At 42.2% G+C, this 18,653-nt stretch overlaps 1 protein-coding gene across 6 annotated transcripts in view; it reads left to right on the top strand.

The window, feature by feature from the left end:
• Nucleotides 1-7,445: 7,445 nt before the first annotated feature.
• agrn (agrin) overlaps nucleotides 7,446-18,653 on the top strand; it is a 258,498-nt gene continuing 247,290 nt past the window's right edge. For 3 of the 6 annotated variants that reach the window (XM_085261191.1, XM_085261192.1, XM_085261190.1), the window contains exons 1-2: nucleotides 7,448-7,957; nucleotides 9,218-9,479. In XM_085261191.1, coding sequence (XP_085117317.1) covers nucleotides 7,757-7,957; nucleotides 9,218-9,479 — 463 coding nt within the window. In that variant the 5' untranslated portion in view covers nucleotides 7,448-7,756. Of the gene's footprint in view, nucleotides 7,958-9,217; nucleotides 9,480-18,653 lie in introns of all 6 variants that reach the window. The other 3 variants (XM_085261195.1, XM_085261193.1, XM_085261196.1) reach the window with 2 other exon arrangements.

Genomic DNA, 18,653 nt, shown 5'->3' with positions numbered 1-18,653 from the left:
TTACACCATAAACGGGTCTGCAGTGAAGAGGTGTAATAAACAATTTGCATTGCAGAAAACAAAGCAATTTAATGCTGTCGGCGACATGCTACACATTTTTGGGAAACCAATTATCTGTGAATGAACCTTGTACCGGATGGTGTAATGACTCAGATAGATTTAAACTGTGCAGAAATGCAAAATTGAAAAAGCAATTTTCTTATGGAAATGCAATCAGCCAAATCATATATGATGGTTCAACAAGTACTTGATGAACCTGCCTGAGTTTTAAGGTCACATTACTAAATCTAAATGTCTACCCTAATGGCAAAAATTATATTTAAAAAAACAGATGTAAAAACTAACAATTGTCTCTTGCTGCAAAATAATTGGTATGGAAATCAACCAGTACAGACTTTGTAGCCTCTGTGCATGCACGCTATTCAAATAGAACCCTTATTGCTCCATTTCAGAAAAACTGAGCAGGGCTTCAGGCACATTTTGCATATTCATATTTTTTGTTCTTGCTCTTCTTTTTATAGAACTTCTCTCATACAAACTCTGTGCATAATGAATAACAATGGAAATGCCAGAGTGTAGTTCCACACACAGTCCTTGTAAGCCATCGTAAAGGATTATCTCCTGTAGGTCTGTCAATCATGTTGTTTTACATTCAACATGATAGACAATTCAATAGTTATGCTTTATTTTTTATCAGCATGACAATTATCATCACCATACTGAGACTCCGCCTCTCAGTTCTAATCATTTAGTTATTTCAGTGGGATTCAGTGTTCATGAGCCTTAGTTTTATTTACGCGGCATTACCTGTTGTAGCTTCGCCTCTTCACCAGTCAACCAGCCCTTTGTCGAGGTCAACCTGGCCTCCTTATGGGCACACTGTGAGAAAATTGGCTTTTTACCCCTAATCCACACAGGGTTGATGGGGTATTGTTGTCACCCTGCTGGGCAGTGAGGCAGCTTGGAACACATAAGTTTGTGAATGTGATAACTTGAGAATGAGTAAACATAGGAGTTTGAAACTGATACCATATGTGTGTCTGCTAAAAAATCTCAGAGTTTGACTCCCGGTGACCTTGACCTAAAGGTCAGAGGTCAGGTTTTCTCAGAATTTTGTGAATGTGATAACTCGGGTAGCTTTTGTGACATGCTGAGTTATCCTACTGGAAGTAGCCAATAAAGGATGGGTATATAAAGGGATGGACAGGGACAGCAACAATACTCAGGTTGGCTGTGATGTTTAAACAATTCTCAGTTGGTACTAAGAGGTCCAAAGTGTAAAAAAACAGGGAATCTTTTCCTTCTTTTGTCTAATTTGAATAAATTGTATCCCCAATTTCATTATTTTAGCTTTTTAATCGCCTTCTGCTGCTGTATGCAATCTGCTAGAAGATCCAGTGTGTTGTACATCAGATGGTTGTTTGAATTACCATTCTTTTTATATCAGCTCGAAGCAGTCTGGCTAGTCTCTTCTGACCTCTGGCATCAGCTAAGCACTTTAACCCAGAGAACTGCTGCTAGCTGAATATTTTCTCTTATCAGACCATTCTCGGTCAACACTAGCGATGATTGCATTGGAAAATCCCACTATCTCAGCAGTTTCTGAAATAGTCAGACCAAATTGTTGTTTTACTGACACCAAAAATTTAAATACTATATTTTTGTATCCTTACAAAATGACAAGTCCATCCATAAGACATGAATGGTAAACACATCATTAGAGCATTTCTCTGCTTTTGACTGTTGCACCATTAGACAGCAGAAAGAGGGCAGGCTGCACTGTAGGAAACTGAACACCTTATCTGTAGTCTGAGTCAGATAGATGCCAGGAAGCTGAGCCTCGCTCCTCTGTTGTCATGCACATACCTGATAATGGCGAGTGGGCCTGTCCTCTAGAAAAACAAAAGAGCTACAGTAGCCTCATTTGATAACACTGGAATGTGTGAGTGTGTGAGATTATATGTGTGATGCATACTGGTGAATGCTAAGTGGGACTGCACCCACACATTATCTATAAAAGCAACATACAACATGACACAGTCAGCAGAGGAAACAAGTGCACAATCAACATAAAGGATGGTGAAACTGAGCACAAAGCAAATGCCGAGACATAGAGAATAACTTCAGCAGGGGTGGTGCATTATTTATGTGACACACAATATAAGATATCGCTTACACGACTAGAACACAAGCCCAAAGGTTGGATTGGTTTTCAGCGCTGCATTGCACTGTGATTGTCCGACTGACCGTGATGCAGTGATACAGCAGCTCCTCAGCAAATTTCAGTCCCCGGGCTTCGCATATAATTTGGCTGCTAATGTTGCTTCTCGGGTTACACTTCTTTCTTTCCAGTGACACACGCCTGACACGGTCAACTCTTTCCAGCAGCAGTGGTTCTTCTGTGTAAGCCATCAACATAAGTACAACTTATCAAAATAGATTGTAATAAAAGCCTTCATCTGTGTCTATACTCGTCACAACTGTGAAAAAATACATATTGACGGCAATGTGTTTTTATAAAAAGGTTTAAGGCCAGGCATGCATCATTCTCAAATATGAGTCCTCTCTCGCTAAAGTCATTTTAACCGGATCCGCTAGTTTTGCAAAGCTGTAAAAAAGTACAGCAAAAAAGGTGCCACTTACTGTGCCAGACTGCAAAGTAAGTGGCTTTGTGCTATAAATACTGTTTTCTGCATCTGTATATATGTGGCTATGGGAAAATGTTCAAGCAAAATAACACACCAGTTTTTTCCTATACAGTCTCCTCACGCCGGCTAGTAGTGCCACTCTGAGGGAATAGAGCTCGCCTTTATCTGCTGCAACTGCATCTGCCAACAATTTTATTCACAAAAGATCCTATTAAAAGTCTTCCTTCAGTAAGATGCTTGTTAAAGCTTGTTTACTTTCCAGGGCTTTTGTGTTGAAATATTTGTGGGAGGATGAAGGCTGTCAGGATGTAAGTGGAGAGGAGGGATGAGGTGGGGGATGCTCTGTTAAGTTTCACCATGAGGGATGTTGTGTTCTGTGTCCACAAACAAAGGATTAATAATCAGCAGCAGCTCTGATTGGGTTTTTTTCCAGATACAGAAATTTATTAAATGCTTAAACTTTTAAAGTTTTCACAAAATACACGCTGAAGTTTAAACTGAGCATCAGGATGAAGAAAAAAGGTCATTTAAGTGACTTTGAATGTGGCAAGGTTGTTGGTGCTAGATGGGCTGGTCTGAGTATTCCAGAAACTCTTGATCTACATGCATTTTCCCTAAAATACAATTTCTGGGGTTCACAATGACATCCAAATATCCAATGAGAGACAAAATGTATTGTTTTGCCTTCCTATCGCCTTCTTCAAGGTGATAGGAAGGCTACAGAGACTCAAATAGGTGTGTGTTACAACCAAGGTACACAGAAGACAGCACAATTTGGGCCTCTTAGCACCAAATGAGCATTATTTAAATGCCACAGCCTATCTGAGTATTGTTGCTGTCCGTGTCCCTTGATGACCATGTTGTACCCATCCTTTACAGGATAACGCTCCATAACACAAAACTCAATCTGAATCTCAAGCAGGTTTCTTGAACCTGACAATGACTTCCCTTCACTACACTCAAATGGCCTCCACAGTCTCCAGATCTCATTCCAACAGAGCACCTTTGAGATGTGGTCAAACTGCAGATTCACATCTTGAATGTTTAAGTGAGAAATCTGCAGCAACTGTGTGACATGGGCCAAAATCTCAGAGGAATGTTTCCAGCACCTTGTTAAATCTGTGCTAGAAGGAACAAGGCAGTTTTAAAGGCAGAAGGGGGTCCAGTCTAGTACTAGCAAGGTGTACCTAATGAAGTGGCTGGCAAGTGAATATCACAAGAGTTTTTACAGTTGGAGACACATTTCTCTTTGTGTAGCATCCTGTAATCTTGAGCAGGAAATACCACTGCACAGCACTTTTAATTTACACTTATTATTGTTTACTAAAACCAGAAAACAAAGAGAGAATATTTTTGTCTCCAAATTATAGCGATGATTGCTGTCTGACACTAAGATAAAGCTACATTAGGAATAATTTATAATGTATAATAACCTGCAGAGGAGATGTTTTTGTATTTGCATAGGCTTTCTGGTTAAAACCGGTCATTAGTGCTATAAAATGAAACTCATTTCCATGTGGAAACCAATGAAAATGTTCTTTAAGACCACAAAGTCAGTCTGCCATTTACTCTGGAGTAAGTGGAGCGGCCCTGGGATTTCTGTTCAGATGAAATTATGCATTTTGTGATTTGTGGATTTTGGAAGATTATTTGCATTTTAAAATTGCTGAATCAAATTCAGCTGGTAGATAACGTGATAATAGTGTATTGTTTCATTTCTGGTTCTTATTTTTGATTTTCTTTATTTTTATTTTGTTTACATTCGTCATTCAACAAACAGTTGTGTTTCCTTCATCTAACTGTCACATTTGAGACCTGCTTGAACAAATTTCTGCAAATATCCTCTCAAGCAACTGTGCATAACCAAGCCTGTCATTTTCCCAGGAATAGAAGGGTAGTTAAAATTACAGCTTCTGAGGAGTGGAAATTTACGCACTGTCTGTTCTGAAAAAGGACCTCTAACAAAATAGCCATATGGTTGCATTTACAGATTTAATCATGGGAAGTTTTAAGATATAAGGGGAATCTTTAATGATATATGACACGGAGTGATCCGCCTATTTTGTGGTAGGGTCCAACTTCACGTGGATGTTCAGTGACTGAGGTAGCTTTTCAGCGGGAGTTCATAATATTTATGGTTCTACAGTCTATCATTTCCATATCTTCCTAAGAGTTAACGCCTAAACGAAACACGATTACAGTTTTAAGGCTGTGGGCCAGGGTATGTCCAGTCATTCTGTACCATTTCTGTTCTCTATATAGCTTCTATCTCTTTATTGGCATCCACCTCTTTTTAGAAAATAAATGCCTCTCTAGCTGGTAGCTGCTCTATTGTGACTGTCAGCTGGCTGCTAACATTGTCTGCTGGCCACTCAGACGTCTGACAAAGGCTACCTGTTAGACATGGGAAACAAGTGAACAGTAAAGTTATGGTCTGTCAAACCGAATAAGTGAATTAGTTGCTACAACGTGAACTAAGAGTTTGACTTGAATTAAAACAAAACTGAATATATGTAACAATATATATAACAACACACTTACCTGCTATGTTGTTAGGTAAATAGAGATATCTGATAAGCTCATTTCATTTAAGCACATAAACATGGTAAAGATGTCCTGCTAAATGGTGAAGAAAGGTGATTTAAGTGACTCTGAAGTGTTTGTGGGTGCTTGAGTGTTTTAAAAAATTGCTGATGTGCTGTGGGTTTACGGCAAATGGATTGAAAAAGATAAAAATGTCCATCAGCACCTCTGTGGGTGAAAAAGCCTTTTTGAAGTCAGCAATCAGAGAGACTGGGCAGACTGCTTTGAGATGATATGAAGGCAAAAGGAGTTCAACAAAGTACAATCAAGGTTTGCAGAAGAGCATCTCTTAATGCACAGCAGAAGTAGACCACACTGTGTGCCAATCCTGTCAACTAGTAACAGCAAATTGAGACTATAATTCACATGGGCTCATCAAAATTGGTCAGTAGAAGGTTACCTTGCCTCGTCTGATGAGTCTTGATTTATGCTGTGACTTTTAGATGAACTTGGCGTAAACAAGGGTCCAGGCTAGTGTTGAGGAGTGTGGGGGATGTGGCACACTTTATGGTCCCTAAGTACCAAATGATCATCATTCAACAGCCACAGCCTACCAGTGTCCATCCATTTATAACCACAATGTATTTATCTTCTGATGGTTTCATCCAACATCTCAAACTGGCCTCATCAAGTCTCCATTTACCAAAATGAACCATGAACCAAAATTTCTTAGCAATGTTTCCACCACCTTGTTGAATTTATACCACCTATAATTAAGGCAGTTCTGAAGGCAAAAGGAGGTCGAAGGTTTGCCTAAAAGTGGCCAGTGATTGTATTATAAAAAACAAGTATTAATTCTACAATTATTTTATATAATCACTGAAAGTTTAAAACCTTAAGTTTAAACCCGAGTGGGAGTTAAGGCTTAAAAATTTGACCAAAATGCTGAGTGCTGAAAACTGGGATTGGTTACATTTTTTAACTCAGCATTTAAATTCAATGGAGATTTAAAGTTGTGGTAAGGACAGCTGCTGTGACTGAGTGAATGCAGCAGACATACCACAGCAGAGCTATCTGGAAGCTCCATGTCAGCGAATTCAGGTCAGTGAACTGGACCTCTTGTCAATTTGTTAGGTGTTGACGCTTTTTAAAAATATATATAATTCTGAAAATATCTGATTAATAACGTGGCTTTACTTCTGTGTAGCTACTATAAATGAAGTCTTTGCTACAGTATGTGAGTTACTTAGCAGAAATTAGCAAGTGTCTGTGCTCAGGCTAGTGTTAGCTAATGTGCTATATTATTAGTAGTAGTAGTAGTAATAATAACTTTGTCTAAAAATAGTAATTTGCTTAAATGTCATTCATAACTGTTGTGTCAGTTTCACCTATATGACACATTTGTGCCATATAAATATAAGAAACTATGTAGGCCTGCCATGACGCAACCCCCCAAACAAAACAAAAACAAACCAACCAAGTTCAATATAAGTTAACATAAACACAAATACACACAGTTATGATGGTAGGCTTATATGTAGTCACAAGATGACGACTGCCGCAAAGCAATGGGTGATGTCTAGTTTGTCTAGTTTTAAATGCAGTCTGAGTTGAACCAGATAACTTAGAAGTCACTTCTAGTCTGCTGTAAAAGTCAAATTGAACTTATTTCACTGGTAAAAATGGCTCCTAGACCCTTTGAGATAAACGAAAATCTCCTTTAGTTTCCTTACACGTCTGTGCGCCATCAAAACCAGTCACCCAGATAATCCCTTTGAACAAACCAAGCCCCTCTGCGTGGAACACTATATCATTGCATATGATGACAATAAACAGGGTCATGTTATCAGTTATGGAACAAGAGAAGTTACTACTCATAGTTAATTACCTATGTTATATCAATTTGACTTATTTATGGTTAGTTGTGAAAATCTGCAAAACTGTAGCCTAGAAGTTTCCCATTTTGCTGGTGGGGATTCAGCGTGTCATCCCTGGTTGCTCCTGCTTTGCAATGCATGGTTTGCGGGGCTGATGGGGGGCACCAGCGGTAGAGACACTGTCTGTCCGACTGGGGGCGGCGTTGGACAATCACTTTCTACATGCGTCCCAGCGTGCAACCCTCCTGCCACCCTTCACCACCTACTCCATCCTCACTTGTGGGATCAGCAATTCAGATTGCATGCAAATCCGGGAGCGTCACTGTGGACGTGTGTGTGTGTGTGTGTGTGTGTGTGTGAGTGAGTGAGTGAGTGAGCAAGAGAGAGAGGGAGAGAGAGGAAAAGAGAGGGGGAGAGGAGAGAAGTGTGGTTGCATTCCTGGAGAGAGATCCCTGCCCCTTCCTCCTTCTTCCTCCTAGTTCCTCTCTTCCCTCCTGGTCTCCCAGCCGGCGGCGGCAGAGAGGGATTTCGAACCCGGGCTGCAGATGCGAAGAGCAGGGCTGCATGGTTAAAGCGTAGAGAAGTTGTGGCAAAGGCGGCTGGAGCAACCTTTAGCGCACTCGTGAGAGTTTGGAGTTTGCATTTGGACGCACCGTGCGGTCAAATCCAATCAGAGAAAAGTTTACTTTTCTGGTTACATCCGTGGTCATGGGCTCCCAGCGGACACTCAGGGCCGGCCGGACGGGGCTGCTCCTGGCGGGGCTGCTCGTGGCTGTGTGGCAGCTTTGCGCCGCAAATTGCCCGGAGAAAGAGTTGGAGGACAGAGAAGAGGAAGCCAACATAGTTCTAACCGGTACCGTGGACGAGATAATTAACAAGGACCCGGTGCATAACAACTATTCCTGCAAGGTAGGACTTTTCATGTGCTTTCCGAAACGACTGCGCCCGAGCGCATGTACACCTGCTGATGGGCTTTAATAATATCTAATAGGCTATCTTTACCCTTGTGTAGCTGATGGAAGCCATTACCTTCCAGTTCCAACTCTCTAAAAGGCATCATCAGCTTGCCTGAAAAACATTTTACAAACTCATTCATTCAGAAGCATTTGGCAGCGGTTACATGGACAGTGCGAGTGAATCCACATTGCTTTCAGAAATAGATGGATGGTGTTTTTTCTCTCTCTCTCCCCTCTTGCCAATTACATAGCCATAAAGCAGGCCTAACCGAGCATGTAATCATCCCAAACATGTTGTAGCAGGAAAACTGACAGGTAGCGCGTACTTGATGTCCCCTCATAAATGCTGAAAACATGCAACATGCCATTTCCAGTGGATGCAAGGAATCTTGTATTTTATAGTTTTTCTGACAAATGGCATCCTAAACTAGGGCTTTGTGACTTGTGGATAACAGGTCATATAAAAAGATCACACACACACACACACACACACACACACACACACACACACACACACACACAAACAACTTTAAGTCACTGCTATGTATAGTTATTCAGTACATTGTCACCATTCATTAATGAGCAACCTGGAGCTGTAATATTTTCAGCAACATAGACATATGATCTACAATTAATTGCCTTTATTTAATGATGTATTTAATTTAAATTATAGCCTAAAGTGCTAAAAGGAAAAATTTCAGTCACCCTTCCTCCATCTCTGACTTGTGGTAGACCACTCTATAATCTGTGAAAACTAAACAAGTTTTATTTGGTCAGCTTTCCCACTGCGCTTTTCCTGCGCCCACTTGCTTCCCGTTTCCCCGTGAATGAATGGAGTAGATTAGAGGCGCACAGCTCCAGAAACCACCACCAAATTCTGAAATGAGACAAGAGAGCACACACGTAAGAAAGGAGTGAGCTTTCCCATGACGTATGAAGCAGCGTTTGCTGCACTTGATGGGCACAGTGCACACTGGTGCGTGCAGTATCGTAGGCAACTTTTCCAGCGGCTGGGCAAATTCTGCATCTGGAAGAATTGGCTGGGTTTTCTGTAAGTTGCAAGAATCTGTTTAGGATTTGAAAATTGGGGTTACAAGCATCGGTGCCCTTGGGTGTTTCAGGGAAACCTTGATTATGTTTGAGTTCAAAATTCCCCACATGCACCCCTGTGCGTATGCATAAATGCAAATCTCTCTTTTGTCGTTCTGTAAAGGTCAGAGTTTGGCGTTACTTGAAAGGGAAGTCCAGCGTGAACCGTGAAATTCTCCTGGATGGCGGCAACAAGGTGATGATCGGCGGCTTCGGCAACCCCGGGATCTGTGACAATCAGGTGTCCGTGGGCGACACTCGCATATTCTTCCTCAACCCTGCCCCTGACTACATGAGGCCCGAACACAGGAACGAACTTATGCTCAACTCAAGTCTGATGAGGATTACCCTGCGTAACCTGGAGGCTGTGGAGCACTGTGTGGAAGGTAAGCAGCCAGTTTGAAGGGAATAAAATCTGGACTCTACCTTATGTAGTAATTCTTATAATGATAAACACACAGGAGCTCCTGATAAGTTTATCAGTACGTATCCTTGCTGCTTTGTAAGTCAATTTGCTGTTTTGTAAGTCAATTTGCTGTGACAGTGTTTCCATAAAGTGTGTGACATATAAGGAATTTAGTGCAGGATCTATGCTGTGGTTTCATACTCCTGTGGCTTCTGAAATTCTACAGCCCCAGGCTCAGAGTGTTGAAGTTTCCCTGAACTCCATGAAACAAGGACACCTGAGTCATTGTAGGAGCTGTGTTGCTATGGTGAGGCTCCGGTCTTTCCCAGCAAAGCCTTAAGGTGGGTGTGTCTGATAAACACCTTAAGGACAGAAGTTGAGGGATGATCCCCGACCTTTGCACCTTGAAGCTGGGCAGTTTTATTAAGTCTGAGGTGAAACTCTTGAACTCTTACATACACATAATGCATGACGTGGGAGCATTCCGGAGCAATGCACATTCCCTCCGCTTAATGGCGGGAGAAAGGGAAAATGACTCTCAGCTCACACGCGTTCTCAAAAAAGTAGAAATAGGTGACGTGTTTTAAATATTGTTGTTTATTCAACTGATTTGCTTCAGCCCACAACAAGCCGATTAAAAACCGTTCCTCTTCGGCCGAGAAGTAATTTGTCAGGCTCTTATGAGATAAACTGTGCAGCCATGACTAATAAATCTCAGCATCTACCAAGACTGTAAGACTGCAGCACCCTGTGCGCCCCCCCCCCCCCCCCCCCCCCCCCCCCCCCACTCATGCCAGTGAGCTGTGAGCTTGCTGCTGTTTAACTTTTACTGGTGCTTGACAATGTTGGCAGTGGTTCAAAGTTTGACTGTTACACTTACACAAGCCGGGAGCAAGAGAGCGAGGAAATGAATCAGAGCACGAATCACCTTGCTGAAGGCATTCTGGGGCAATCACTGGTTCCGAGTTGCGGGGGTCTATATTCTGGGTACTTTCCTCTAAGCAGTTCTGGGTGGCAGGATGTTCCAGTGGATGGAGCTTGTTTGCAGTGTTAAGTTGCATTTGGCACTCACATAAAACTTCTTCTGTTTGTCTGTCTAGGCACGAAACACTGCACTGCTAACCTTTTTTATTCAGCCCCCTTTTCTTCTCTTCGGACTCCTGTTGTGGAAAGGGGAGTTTCTTGGCTCCGACAAACTATCTAGAATGTGCCCTTTTGGTTACGGGGCTTTGTGTTTGAAGAGGGTTTACGTCGCATTACCTGGTTTTCTCATATCGATTTACAGCTGAAGGAATAGCAGTAAGGAAATACTAGTCATTATGAAAAAGTCGGTTTATTAAGCACTTTGCTGGGAAGCTTCTGGAGCTTCTTATGCAATGATCATCCTGTAAGTAACAGCCTGCAGCACAACTGTCAGGTGCAGCCCCGCCGTGAAATCTTTATTTTGTTTTCGGGCCCTGATAATTAGCTTGAATGCCTTCATCCAGAAGAGAGTGAGCTGTGAGGCTTGTTCCAGTGAAGGGTTTTAATTAAGAGAGTCAAGTCAGATCCCATCCATTCTTATGCAGCCAGTACCCCCGGAGACTGTGGGATGTTAGCACAGCGGGACAAGACTGTACCTGCCGCAGCAACTCATTGTACCCTCCTCTGCTCTCTCCTCATTCTTGACATTTTCGATAGCTAGGATAGACTCAGGAATGCCTGGCAGAGTGCTGGGTGGGGAGGTGCATTGTCTGAGGCGGAAGAAAAAAGGCTTTGTGTGTGCTCCTTGCCACCAGAGTTTTTTTTTTTCTTTTTTCTTTTTGGACACAGTCATAAAAGAAATAGGATGAGTGATGTAGAATGAAGGCAAAACAGAGGATTATTATTTTTCTTCCTTGTTGTTGTTGCGCATGTGAGGACGTGGTTTGTGAGGGATGTTTTGTTTGCCGTGGCTTATTTGTTGGATCGGGGCCCCGCGAGAAGATAGATACCCTCAGGCTTTATGTTTCACCGTTTTTCTTCGCACTGGGTGGTGCCACTTTAGTGCCGCTTAGTCCATGCGTGCGCTCACTTGGCTGCAGGCTCTAATACAAGATTTAGCAAACATTTGCAATGTCAGTTATGTCTTAAAACGCTGTCCACCACATTTAAGATGAATAAGCAAGGCCTTCTCGGTGTTCTTTTGTGCCCCACTTTTGTATGTTGAGGTCTTATCGCCACCTACCGAAGCCCTTGCAGGCATTTCTGTTACTTAAAGGAAGAAACTGAAAATCCAGCTCTTTAATACAAATGCAGCTCCTCTCCCACATAGTTGAATTTGCACCCTGTCAGGGCAGATAAGCAGAAGGCCCTGAGGACACGCAGAATGTTTTCCTCTGTTCAACCCTCTAGCTACCAGTTAAATGTTAGCCCTGTCATTTGTGCTGTGCAGAGAGTTGACAGATAATGTGTCAAGCAGGATCCAGCAGTCATTTGCTGTGTCTTTGGAAACAAATTGAGTTGTGGATTGCAAGAGTGGATAAAGAAGGCAATTTTAGGGCTCAACTGAACTCTTTCTCCAGATATTGTGAAGAGTTTAGAAGACACACATAATGACGTAACAAAAACAGAAGGCAAACTGAAGACAAAAGTGTTTGGTGGTGGGGGGGGGGTGTTGGAAGAGAGGAAGCTGCTTGATGGAGAAGTGTTGAGTTTGCAGGGAGATTGTATCTGTCTTGCTCTGTTTATCAGCTGCTTTTGTTTCAGCTCTTGATGACTTGATGCCAAAGTCTTTCCCTTAAGGCCCTGACAAAGACAAAGAGCTGTTTCTTCCTTCTGTCTTGATCTTTTCCTCTCTCTCCTTCCCCCTCCCGTCTTCTTTATTTTGTTTCTCTCTTTTTAGGGGAGGGGGAACGAGCCAGTCAGAACTCAGCGTATAGTCATGCAACAGCTGCATCAAAGATCATTTCTTTGCCCCTTTGTGTTGCATCTATTTCAATCCATAATGCTGACTGCAGCTAGTGTGCATGCTGTCCTTCTGGGGTGATAATGAGCAGCATTTTACCACTCGACTTCCTACTGATGCTTTATGATCTGTGTGTACAGCAATCCAGAGGCTTGCAGGTTAGCCGGGCTTGTTGAGAACATGATGGGGGTTCTGGTGTGCCAGCAGGTGGTTTTGCTTAATGATGGTCGAGCAGACAGTCTTGCGGGGTGGGTGGGATGTGGGATGACTGTTTAAGCCCCCCCCTCTTCTCCTCAAGGGGCTGCTTGGAGTGAATAAAGCTGGGTCTTGCGAAAAGCTTTTTTTCCCCTCCACTGTTTGTGCAAGGAGGAGGCTTGGAATGGACTGGAATTCCTAACCTGGCTGCCCTCTCCCTCCTCCTTCTTTATTGATATGTGAGGAGATAATGATGAAATGGGGAGGAGTGAACATTTCAGATTTTACCTGCAGCTCTTCATAACGCACATGCCAATCATATGGATCCCCAGAAGAGTTAAAGACTTTCCAAAAAAGGACCTGTCATGTCGCTCAATCAGTTAATCAGTTACTAAAGGCCGTGGAAAATACTCATGCTTCAGCAGCTCAGGTTTTCAGGAATTTTAGGGCAATTTATGTGAGGTTCAAGTCCTAATTATGTTAAATTTTGACACCACATGTTGTGTACACAGGATCCTCTTGCATTAAATGACTTCTGTGTGTTTTTCCTGAAGGTTCATTTCACTTCAGGTGCAATAATCGCCTCTAAGCTTAGTGGAGTCTGCCTTTAGTTCTGGTAGAAAGGCCAGTCTCTGCTATTAAACACTCTGGGAAAACTTGCACCAAGTTTGCTGCCTTATAATTAAAATATTAGGCTCCGTTTCCACCTGTTCCTGTGCAAGGAACTGTACGGGTAGATTAAAACATCACAGTTGCACAGTGAAACATGACAACCTACCAGTTTCCCAGGTAGAAAAACATATGGCTTATGGGTAATTCCAAAGGGGGAGATGGAATTTATTTCGTTATAAAGTGTGTGAGAACACTACACAGCCGCACCCAGATGACTGAACTAAAGCACCGGGGTCTTTACCCAGTCCATGTCTACATAAGCAGCCTTTTGTCTTCAGGGAGTCATGGGAAGTCAAAAAGAGTGACTTTGAGGATTGGATTTTTCTCAGGGGCCTTGAATGGATTAGGCTAAGAGTGAGACTTCATTCGTTTGCTGTAGAGTTTTTCCACAAAGGTGTATCCTTGATAAATCTGTGTACCCTGTGTGGCTTATGTCAAAGCATTTATGCAGTGAAGTGAACTGAATTGGGCAAATGGAAAAGGCTAGATGGATGGCTTTGATGAAATAAGCAACAAAGGCAAGGAGGGAGTGACAAGACCAGTGGACCTGTGTGCCATCTAGCCCAGAGTCTCCGGAGTTATTGCGCATTTTACATTTTAATTAAAAATGCAGGAGTGGAGTGCCTGCTTGGCATAGCGATAAAGGGGGCTGAAAATGAAAAAGCCATGAAAGACGGGAGCGAGCAAAGGAGGAACGGACCACTTAACCGCAGTCTGCTCATCTTGGCTTGTTTCCCGGCTCAAAGCAGGAGTGTATCACTCCGCTGCTGATTAGAATCACAGATGGCAGTATGTGATAGCGATAGTAAGCAAAAACACCTACATGTAGTGACATGCCTGTCACTACCTGTGAGATGTTGACACGCTCAAAGTGTACACACAGACATACTGTGTAACATCAGGGCTGTCCTGATATACTACGTTTTGTGTAAAAAAGCCGTCAGAGCCTGGCTTCATGCAACAACACGCGATTGCATCTTCTGATATGTAAAGTTCGTCATCTTTCTTTAATTGTGACAAAGCGAAAGACATTTAAAAGATCTCAGCACTCGATGTAGGACTTCATTCCAGTCACGGCTCTCTTTGGCTAAATACAACATGATCAAATGATTTAGTAAGTCTTTTGATAGTAAAGATGACGGTTTTCACCATACAGCGATTGTTTTAAGGCTAACGGAACTGAAAAGGAGATGTAAAGTTAGCTCGTGTCAAAGTCCCAGTTAAGCTCTTCTTTAGTCCAGGACCAGGAAAGTGAAATTGACTCCGGAGGCTCTGAGCAGGGCTTTGGATGTACAGTGACCCGGAAACTTTTCTCTTCTGTCCTCAACATAAAGAGTTCAGAGCAGCAGTCTGCATGAGATCTGGGCTCTCTCCAAGGAACTGGATCCGTGACAAAATTCCTGCTACCAAGGCCACATTTCTGGAGCCGGGCAGCTGCTGTGGCAAGTGCTGCTACTTACTGTCATGCCAAAAACATCAGGTTTAGAGAAAAGAGTTTCGGTGAGACACGGGGAGGGAAGGGGGGATAGCAGGAGCCATAATGTGATTTGTATTTAGGTCAGGTCAGCTGTCACTCCAAAACTTCTTAGATCAAGAAAAACGGAGAAGAAAAAGTTTTTTTTAACCCTGTGAATTCTTTTTGTTTGAAGCTACAGAGGCTTTGTTTTCTAATGTCTCTTCCAGAGAAAAGGTTTGACATGGAGAGATCTCTGGGGTGAGAAATAAAGCCTTACTTCACTTGTAGCAGATGTACAGAATTAGTGGGGGATTTTTCATCTGACTTACACCACGGCTGGATTAAAGCAGGAAGAAACGAGTTCAGGGTTTAATTAGATTTGGGCCCCTCTGGATGTCTGATGCAGATGCACTGACCCAGTGCTTTTAATTACAACTATCATGCTCCTTGTTGTCTCGTGGTGCACACCTGCTATATACTGTCATCCATATATCTGCCAAGTGCAGCTAGTTTTGTGTTATCTTTGTGGGCTTCTCTGTAGTGCCAAAGCAGCTTCCTGTCTTTGGCGAAACCTCCCTCAACTTTTTGAGGAAGGTTTTTGTGTCTAATCCTATGCATCTCTGAACTGAACACCGACTTCCTTAGGATGATACACTTACAGGAAGCAGGGTAGACTTGACAACATGGGGCCCACTGTTCACAAAACAAATCTTAGGATTTACACAAGCTTTTCCCAGTGTTGTCTTGCTCCTCAGACAACAGTTTAGTCTGCTTTACTTCCTTTCTTCCCCTTCATCCATCTCTCTGTGGAAGGATAGTCAGGGTGAACCCAGGATGAACACCTCTCCTTCCCTTGTGACTTGACCTTCACAGTTTCCTTCTGCGTTTGCCATCATGTTTATTTTGCTTCCGACTTTCAGTTCGCATCTTCAATCATGTTCTCACTTCCGGATGACGACCTGTACGTGTGTCTGTCTGTCACTGTGTGTGTGTGTGTGTGTGCCTTTGTCATACCTTTGTGGCTGGTTTATACATTTGAGCTTGCTGACCAACCACAATTTGGATTTTATGCCTCTGCTCTTACCTTTAACACATGTTAAAGTATTTTGTTGCCTGATCTCACTCTTCTGTACTCCCACAGTCATCATCTTCCTCCTCCCAGTGTTGCCATATTACTGCACTTCCACCTGTAATTAGACTGGAATCCCATGCCCCGTAAAGCTGTCAGTCCTAACAACCTGGTGCCTCTGACCTAATTCTGTATGCTTCTCTCAGCGTGTCTCTCTGCCAGTTTACTCACAAAAAGTCAGTTAAATTATAACCCTGGACAATCAGAAATTGTTTACAGGCGTAGAAAAGTACTATTGCATACGTGTGATAAAAGTTTGCTGTGAGGCCTTCTCTCACATCTGTGAAATTGCCTAAAGCTATGACATTGGAGGCACTAATGGCTGGAACTCAATGCTGTAAGCTAGAAAGAGAAAAACAGGTCTAGAGTTTGAAAGAAGTGAGCTCCCCTTTTGTGCATGCACTGGAGTAACCCACTTCTTACTGTTGATGGATGAGTTTCATCGTGCGTAATTTTAGCACCATGTTTTGACAAAAAATATCAAATAAATATCTGCTGCATCGGTGTTGATGTGTGACATATTTGAACTTGCTGCTATCAAACACATGAACAGAGTGTTGCTGCATGTATTGATGAAGAAACGTAATACTGGCTGTAGGTAACAATGTCATGATGGATGAGAGATTAGACTTTTCAAGTCAGTGCCATCAAAGATGCTCAAGTTTCGTTTACTTTTACTGAGTTATGGAATTTATGATATGTATTATCTTGACAAACCACTTGAGATTACTCCCCTGAGGAGTAAAACCTCTTGGGACACCCACACCTCCTCTTTCTTTTTTGCTTTGCCCTTCAGGCTTACAGATTTGTCTGGCTGGAAGGAGGCACCGGTCTGCCCCTGTTGTTTCAGCCAACAATGACAAGGACGTGATGGTTTTCAGAGGGAGATATCTGGCAGAGGATGTCTCACTAGCTTAAGCTTGTATCTGTATACACACATTCACATAAACACAGACACAGACTTTACTGTCTCCAAATCCGAATGAAACATAAACATAATCCAGCGCGTTTGTGACCCAGCCTGTGCACTGTGATTATTTTCAACAATTTTTCGAAGAAATGCACGACCGACTATGTCGTGACGTAGTGAGTACACACAGATAAGACGTGAGTTTTAGGGTTGTTAAAGTTATATGTCTGCATATAAAGGATACACATATAGAAAAAAAGATTTTCAACACTGAAAAGAAAACAACACCAAAATTGACCATATAACTAAGAACATAGTACTTTAAAACTTTTGCAATCCAGTAGTAAAACGTGTCTCTCATATAAATGAAACACTGAATTTCAGTGGGATTGCCTGCATAACTAAAAGTTCTGTAAAATAAAAAATAAATAAATACAGTTCATTTTATTTTTTATATTGTTTTATTATATTTCCAGTCTGATCTTATTTCTGTTTTGATTTTCTTTTACATATTTCCAGTATTGCCGGCCCCATCGGTGCACTTTGGTCAGTCGTGTTTTTGAGTGTGTTTTCAGTTGTTAGTGGAAAATCAATCACAATAGCTTGTGAGCCTAAAAATGTAAAAGTATACAACACAATTAGGAGGTTGGACACGTGAGGAGAATCTTCCCCTGGATAGAAGCAAATATTTAAATGCAAATAAGCAATTTGAAACCTGATTGCAATTGAATGAAATTCTGATTTAATGCAGTTCTTTACTACAGCAGTGTGTGTTAAAGGTGTTGCGTATGCAACAGTTCTGCACAACATGTCTACAAGAGAGAAAATGTGACTGGTAATCTAGAACAGAAAGGAAGAAGTGAAGTCCAAGATTAAAGAGCACGAGTGATGGGGAGAGACAGCCGATGGAGAAGGGCAAACAGAACAAGAATGGGAATGAAGGGAAGGGATAAAAAGAACAAATAGTACAGGGAATGCAGAAGAGAAGAAGAAAGAAACGCAAAGTCAGCTCAAAGTTAGAGCTATTGAACTGTGAAGAAAAGGATGAAGACAGACATTATTGATTAGGTTTCTCAAAGATTTAGCACATACAGCAGAATTTATGGCATTTTAGTCCAAATTTAGCCATTAGGACTATTGGCTGCTGAACACAGCCTTTAACAGATAGCTTCCCTCTGAAATCCCTTAAAACCCATCTTAAAAAATAATAGTTAAGATGCTTACAATATCATCCGCATCGTCTCTTCCACTTCTACTGCTGCCACTTTGTTAGCTGTTCTTGAACCCACACAAAAAAAGGAGAAGCCTTGAAGTCATTGCCCAGAGGCAGCTTTTGGCGTTTTCCAGCAGAAGCATAGTGCCTGAGAGAGGCTTGGCCTGAGGTAACAAGTTCTATCACAGACTGCAAGTTGTTGCCAGAAGTATGCCCGGATCAGCCTCTCCAAATCTCTCCTTGTTGTCACTTAGAAGCCCCTTGTGCTGCATAACCCAGCCATTTTTAACATCCCTTGATCCTCTCGTGACCATGAGAGCTAGAGAACATACAAAAAAAGTTTGTAAAGCCATCTTTCTCAGTGATGATTTTCCTCCTCTGTGAGTGGGTAGAGGCATGCTCTGGAAGAGCACTTGAAACAGACATGTTCGAGAGGGCTCTTAGAGAAATATATTAGCATTGAGATGGATGGAGGCGTTGAGTGCGGCGAGTTTGGGTTTGCGGTGTTCTAGTCTTCAGCAGGCTACGTGGCTAGCAAATTCAAGCAACATGTAACCGAACAGCTTTCTAAAGTATAGTTGTTGTAGTTGGGATATTTACTCCCCTGCACTCACAGAGTCCTTGCTGCAGGATTCAGTTAGCTCCTGCTATAG

The sequence above is a fragment of the Mchenga conophoros genome, linkage group LG20 (assembly GCF_057382185.1).
Source record: "Mchenga conophoros isolate Kocher_MC1m ecotype Shallow Benthic linkage group LG20, M_conophoros_male_GT1.1, whole genome shotgun sequence".
In the NCBI taxonomy this organism is placed as follows: domain Eukaryota; kingdom Metazoa; phylum Chordata; class Actinopteri; order Cichliformes; family Cichlidae; genus Mchenga; species Mchenga conophoros.
This window is presented reverse-complemented; position numbering and strand designations above follow the sequence as displayed.